Source organism: Aplysia californica, unplaced genomic scaffold (assembly GCF_000002075.1).
Source record: "Aplysia californica isolate F4 #8 unplaced genomic scaffold, AplCal3.0 scaffold00012, whole genome shotgun sequence".
NCBI lineage: Eukaryota > Metazoa > Mollusca > Gastropoda > Aplysiida > Aplysiidae > Aplysia > Aplysia californica.
Genome location: NW_004797282.1, coordinates 2,642,149 through 2,649,354, shown reverse-complemented (window position 1 = coordinate 2,649,354; position 7,206 = coordinate 2,642,149). Strand labels below are relative to the sequence as shown.

Below are 7,206 nucleotides of genomic sequence, written 5' to 3'. Positions count from 1 at the left end.
CACCCCTTCATCTGCGGATTCTTTCTGCAGCCTACTCCACTTAGAACTGTACTGTCTTTCAGCCACACCCCTAATCTTATGGTAGGACTTAATTTCCTCCGATAAGGATGAACAATCTCGTAGGTCCCGTGTTCAAGTTGCAGACGTTGAAGATCTCTTGGTGGTCCTAGAATCGATAGGCTAGGGCGAGGCTTTAGTTCCGGTATCCTCGGGCTAGGGCTTCGGCCGCCATCTAGGCAAAATTAAAAGTTCCTATCAAACTTAATTAAACGTTTCACGGGTCCCGCGCGCTCATGACCTTATAATAATTATTATAAAATTAAGCAGTTGCGAGCGCCGTAAAACATTTACCAAACCGCCCGCCTACCCCTCTCCCCGGAATTAAAACCAAGGAAAACAGAAAGCCGAAAGCAAAACCATCCCCCCCCCCAGACAAAAACACCCCTCCCAAAAAACAACAACAAAAACCCAGCACACCTTACGTGCGACCAGATCGAGATCGCGGCTATGAATTCTACTTCCAATAAAATAACAATTCAGGCACCATTCAAACTACATGTACAAAACACCAGAAAATCTGTCAGAGCACTAAAAGCTATAATTGATGTTACTCACGAAAACAAAACTAGCTACCTTCACGAATCGAATACCCCCCCCCCCCCCCCCGCTAAAATAAAAGAACTGCAGGCCTAAGAATACCCAGACGACATCCCACGCAGGCCTAGACCTATACTTATACACGCATCATGTACGAACAATGAATGACATTATATCCCTTGACAATAGTTATAGTTGATTTTAAATTGTAGCAGCAGTCGTGATAATATAATACTACTAATAATGATAATAAAAAAATCCTTTTTATAAAAATGTATTGATAATAATAATGACAACGATAGTAATTCAAGTTAATTCAAGTTAACACCCTTTCAAAATGTTTCAAATAATGTTAATTTCTTTTTGCCCTGGGAAAACTCTGGCTATACTCTCGCATGAAACATGTCGCACAAATAAATATTGTTCAAAGGCCGGAACTCGATTCCTGGCACGTGGCGCCAAATTTACGAGTCAGCTGGCCAACTCAACGTGGTTGAAGAAGAGCAAGTGGTTTTTGTTGACATTTGGTAGTCGGCAGCAGTGGAGAAAGTAAACAATTCAGAATAGACTGTTCACCGTCTGTGTGATCAAGGTTCATTGCCAAATCGAAGTGACCGTTGATCAGCACAATGCCTATTCCGTTTCAGAATTATTTCACGGCACCAGATGTGGAGTGGGTTGGAGTGGGAGAGCTCCACCAAGGCCAAGGAAGACGACAGCTCACAAAACATTACAGGTGAGTGAAGAAGCGTTCAGGCTCAGAGGAATGTGGATTTGTATGACTCGCGGCCTGAGATTCTACTATGGTATTATGTAGCATACAAGAGGCTATAGGGAAGACGGTTTGTATTTGTACCCACTCTTTTTCTGGCATAGATCTAGATTTCTCCCTACACGTAGACTCTACAGGATATGAAATAGATCTAGATATCTAATCTAGATTTAGATTTCTCCCTAGAAAGTGGCTAATTCTCACCCGCCCGGAAGTTCTCGCAAGATCAACTCCTCCCCTCTTCTCTCTCTCTCTGTCTCTTTCTGAATACTGTCTATCGGTGTGGACGATCAAATTGATCAAAACAAAGTTAAAAAATGATGTTAAAACACAAAAGTAAATTAATTTGGTTGTCTACAAAGATGCTACGGCTATTTAACTTTTCGAATCGAGCCGAACTATGGGGGTCGCCATTTTGTTTTGCCCAGAAATTCTCGCGCTACTCCTCTCTCTCTTTCTCTCTCTCTCTCTCCACTGCCCACAGACAAAATTGTACGCTTTTAGTAGGCTACAGTTGTAATGGAACGTTTGTTCACGGCACAGAATTCTACAATTTTTCTGTTATCACAGTGTAGAATTCTGTGGTTTAGGTTGAACGTAAAATTTGGTGAACGCGCACCAGGTGAGAATAGCCACAAGACTCGCCTGCACTATTCTCACTCCGGGTGAGAATAGAGGTGGCCTTCTCCCTACACGTAGATCTAGACTCAACAGGATATGAAATTGAATATCATAGCTTGGCACTCCTGTACTCCTAGATCTATGCCTGTACAATTGCATTTAGAGAATATTCGTTTTGAACCTACTAACGATTCATACGTTCCTTTCACTTTCATTCTTCGAAGTGGCTAGTCAGTAGATCTAGCCTGCCAGTCTAGATCTAGAACTTACATTGACATTGACGATTTAGTTGTTTGAGGTTCTAAAAGTAGAGCCTGTTCATGTTCAACTAGATCTAGATCTAGAATCTATCTGGTAATGAATGACTGTGCTTTGCGTGCAGGCTAGACAAATCAGTGTTGGCTAGTGCATACCGGCCAACCCTACAGAAAAAATCGGTACATCACCGACTTTTTGGTCAAACTACCGATCCACCAATTTTGAGAGATAAACCACCGACTTTGTGATTCAGCAGGGTGACTGCCAGGCCCCGGGAATTACCCAGGAATTTGAGAAGGGAGTGTATACAGACCCGGTAACTGGGAACAAAGTCACAAAGTATACAGACCCGTAAGGGGAACTCTTGATTTCGGAAAGTTTCAGCGCCCTCTTGACTCAGGGTAGACCAAGGTTCTTCTAGATTTATGGCCTAGGTCTAGATTTAGATAGACAGACATAGAACATAGATCTAGTAGACTGATCTAGTCTAGTTTCGAGGCTAGCCTAGACTCTAGATCTATATCTAAAGGAAGAGGCTAGCCGTACTTAATGACGGCTAGACTGGCAGTCTAGCCGGCTAGACTCGCAGTCTAGCCGTACTTATTCTTAATATGATGGCTAGACTGACCATTTACCAAAAATAGGCCTACATTTTTAGTGTGCAGTACCTAAAGTATTTGTATTTGAGACGAAACCAGGTGCCTTAATGACAGTTGCATGTATTTTAAACCTCCTGTTTTCTAATGTTAATAGGGCCTAGATAAGTACGGCTAGACTAAGTACGGCTAGACTTCTTGTCTAGCCGTACTTAAGTACGGGTAGACAGCCAGGCTAGCCGTACTTAAGGACGGCTAGACTGTCAGGCTAGCCGTACTTAATAATGATGGCTGAATTGTAAATGAAATTTTTAGTTTGCAATGCCTAAAGTATTTGTATTTTAGACAAAACCAAAAGGTGCCTTACTGACTTGCATGTATTTGAACCTGAATAATTACTAGATCTACATCTAATTATGAGACCTGTGTACTTAACAGGCTTGGTTGAGTCGATAGGGCCAAACCTAGATCTAAGTACGGCTAGACTTCGATATCTAAATGAAGATTGCGGATGTCTTTTCGATGAACGATCATTTTTTCCTCCGTTTTGGAGTTGGAGGAATCACAATTTGAAGAAAAGAACAATGTCATAATTTCTCTCGAGATTTCATCCTCTCTATTTCTCTCTCCCTCTCCCCCTCTCTCTCTCTCTCTCTCTCTCTCTCTCTCTCTCTCTCTCTCTCTCTCTCTCTCTCTCTCTCTCTCTCTCTCTCTCTCTCTCTCTCTCTCTCTCTCTCTCTCTCTCTCTCTCTCTCTCTCACACACACACTCTCTCTCTCTCTCTCTCTCTCTCTCTCTCTCTCTCTCTCTCTCTCTCTCTCTCTCTCTCTCTCTCTCTCGTATTCCCGAGTTCCCTTACCCGGTCTGTATACTTCGAGACTTTGTTCCCGGTTACCGGGTCTGTATACACTTCGATTTGAGAAAGTTATCGAATATTTGAAAACTAAATTCGATAACGCACTTAAGTTTGTTTTGGCGGTCGCGATGATTGTGATATTCATTCGGCTTCCCCAAGAGTATGTTTCTTCACGCCGACAGGCGGCTATGGTGGCAAGCGGAAGTGTATGTGTGTGATACCGACATTTGATCGGGATAGATATAAATCTACTTTCACTTTCGTTACCACCTAGATATTTGCTGGTAGTAGTTTTTGATACGCAACATTAATTGTAACAACATGCAGGCTGTGCATGGCAAACGCTGTGTCCCCTTGAAAAAAATCAATATTTGTCCTGTGCTGTCACTTGTGAAAGAAAAATAAAATAAAAGAAAGTTATAGTTACTTTATACAAGCATCTTGTCGGGCTCGCCATTGTGACCGGTCAATGAACCTGCGCGTTCCATCACATTGTGAGCTCTGGCAATTGTAGGGGTCACCAAAGTTCATTCAAAATCTGAGCGCTGCGAAGTATAGGACTCCGGAATGGGGGGTTATTTTTTGGCCAGCACTATTTCTCCGAACGTTCGGGAAAATAAAGCTGGGCACTATTTCTCCAAACACTCTGAAATCACATCCTTTCCCGCAAATTTCGGATATATAGATCTATAATTATATTATCAAAGTGTATACAGACCCGGTGACCGGAAACAAAGTCACGAAGTATACAGACCCGGTAGGGGAACTCTTTTGATTTCGGGAAGTTTCAGCGTCCAGACCAGGTAGAAATCACATGTGTGTGTGTGTGTGTGTGAGAGAGAGACAGAGAGAGAAAGAGAGAGAGAGGTGCTAGCAAAATGTATATGACATGCCCCAGTTGGCAGGAGGGAACGAGAGAAAGATAGAGTGGGAAATAGGTGGGGACAAAGAAAGACAGGGACAAACAAAGAAAAAAAGAAGGCGAGCGATACACAGAGGAGAGAGCAGAGAGAGAGAGAGAAATAGAGAGGGTGACTGCTCGATTGAAATTATGACGTTGTTCTTTTCTTCAAATTGCGATTCCTCCAACTCCAAAACGGAGGAAAAATGATCGTTCACCGAAAAGACATCCGCAATCTTCATTTAGATATATAGATCTAGGCTAGCCGCGAAACTAGATCAAAGATTTATGTCTGTCTGCCTAGATCTAGATCTAGACCTAGGCCATAGATCTAGAAGAACCTAGGAGCCTAGGTCTACCCTGAGCCAAGAGGGCGTTGAAACTCTCCGAAATAACAAAAGAGTTCCCCTACCGGGTCTGTATACTTTGTGACTTTGTTCCCGGTTACCGGATCTGTATACACTCCCTTATATTATAGGCCTACCAAAGATTGTTTGTATACATTATGGTTCAATCGGTCCAATAAAATGTCCGCAGTAAATATTTATGTACAGAAATGCTACAGTTCCAAACAGTTTTTCGCTACAGATATATGTGTTGCCTCTGAAGGGTGCTGCTCTTAAACTTAATGAGTTGTGTTCACTCGTGTGCTGTCTAGATCTAGATCTACGGAGGGTTATTGATAACGACACATAGAAATAGCATCTGCGTTTGTCGCGGCCGCAACCAATCAATGGTGGCTCAAATTTTTGGCATTTATAGTATGAGTTGTAGCCTACACATGCGAAATATTCCAGGACTTGTAAACTATAATATTATCTAAACACATCTCAATCTACCACACAATAGGTCACTGTCCAACAATGGATATATACAGAGACGATCTTATTTTCTGTTACAAAGTGTGCATGCTTTTACTAGTAGAGAACTGGATTTATTAGACTAATAAATCCAGCTCTCTACTTAAATTTTTGTGACAAATTGATCCAGTGCATTGCTTAGTAAGGAGGAATCTTTTACATTGCCAAGTTTCATTCAAATATCATGACTTTGGGAGAAGATATGACTGTTAATCTTTGTAAATTTGTAAAGAACGCCACTTTTTTAAAAACCTGTAAATGTCTTTACAACTCAAAAAGTGGGATAGATATTAAAAATATGACAGCATGACTAGATTTTGCATTAAAAAACTGTACTAGACTGCCAAGTTTCATTTACATAGATCTACTCCAAGAAATAGTCGAGCTATGACAAATATCTCAAAACACACAGAAAACCGTCACATTTTTACCAATAAACGTCTCTGTAACTCAAAAAGTAGGATAGCTATGAGAAATCTGAAAGCAGGACTAGATTATGCACTAGCAAATGTACTGGGCTGCCAAGTTTCATTTAAATACTCTGAGAAATGAGTGAGTTATGACGAATATTGTCTCAAAACTCACCAAGGAACGTCCCATAATTTGGGGTTTTTTCATTATAAAAGTCTATAAAAAATTAATTGATTAAAAAATTCGTAACTTTTTTGTAAATTGATGGATTTCAAAAATTCAAAAAGTTCCATTCTCTGTGGAAGTACAGCTACAAAATGCACCTATTTGCAAACACTTTCTGACAAAAAAAGGTTTTTCGTGGTCATTGCTATATAAACGTATTGGGTTGAAGCAAGTGACAAGATGATGATAATAATGATATTATTTTATATGATGATTGAGGCGTCTGCCAGATTGCCCGTTTTATATTTTAATCACATTTGATTTTCTGGATTTAGGTTTTAACTTATTTCAAGGTTAAGTCTGACGGTGAGGGCTAGATATCCAGACTTCTAAGGTAACCTTAACCCGAGAAGGCCAAGTCTTAGGTCTACCTCAATCCAGCGAGTGGGGGAAAAGATATGCACTTGTGTGGAAGATTGATGATGATTGTATTCAATGTCCCTCTACTTTCTTGGTTAATCATTCAACATTTTTAATGCTTGACCTGGGTAATAAGGTATATGGGTTACCTTAAACCCCGCCCCTTCCCTACTCTAATCATTCTCTTTGTTCTTTTGTTTCTGTCTGTGGTTGGCTTTTTCTTAGCTTAAGTCTTAACAGCAAATGAATATTGTTTTGTGTCATAATGTGCTCAGGTCCTCTAATTTTAATGGGAGCAGTTTTCAATTCCCCAGATGTAGCAGGTCCTTTGTGAATAGTTTAAAAAAATGTCAAATGAAGTTTGTCCACTAGATGACTCTACAGAGATAGCACTCATAACATCTTAATGTATTTGTGAGGATGGGCATTCTCAGGATTTTGTGAACTTGTTAGCTCTTGCTTTTTCAGAATCTCTCTACCAATTCTTAGACATTTTTTAATCACTTGCAAATATCATAGTCATAGCTTTTCACATGTTCTATTTTGTCTGCCATGCTGTTTACAGGCAGTTTACTTTAGACGGCGAAACATACAGTATTGGAGACTGCATCCTGATCTCAAAAACAGAAATAATTTCAGCATCGGGGGATGAGGACGATTGCTATATTGCAATAATTGCAGATCTCTTTGAAAAAGGTATGTGTGAAATTTTGGTGTGGAATGTTATCATTTGGATTGGGAGGGGGGGG

At 40.5% G+C, this 7,206-nt stretch overlaps 1 protein-coding gene across 2 annotated transcripts in view; it reads left to right on the top strand.

Annotated features, from left to right (window-relative positions):
- Positions 1–1,074: 1,074 nt before the first annotated feature.
- LOC101859988 (serine/arginine repetitive matrix protein 2) overlaps positions 1,075–7,206 on the top strand; it is a 27,184-nt gene continuing 21,052 nt past the window's right edge. The window contains exons 1-2 of one of the 2 annotated variants that reach the window (XM_005090109.3): positions 1,075–1,333; positions 7,023–7,153. In XM_005090109.3, coding sequence (XP_005090166.1) covers positions 1,227–1,333; positions 7,023–7,153 — 238 coding nt within the window. In that variant the 5' untranslated portion in view covers positions 1,075–1,226. Of the gene's footprint in view, positions 1,334–1,353; positions 1,440–7,022; positions 7,154–7,206 lie in introns of those variants that run through there. The other variant, XM_035970530.1, reaches the window with a different exon arrangement.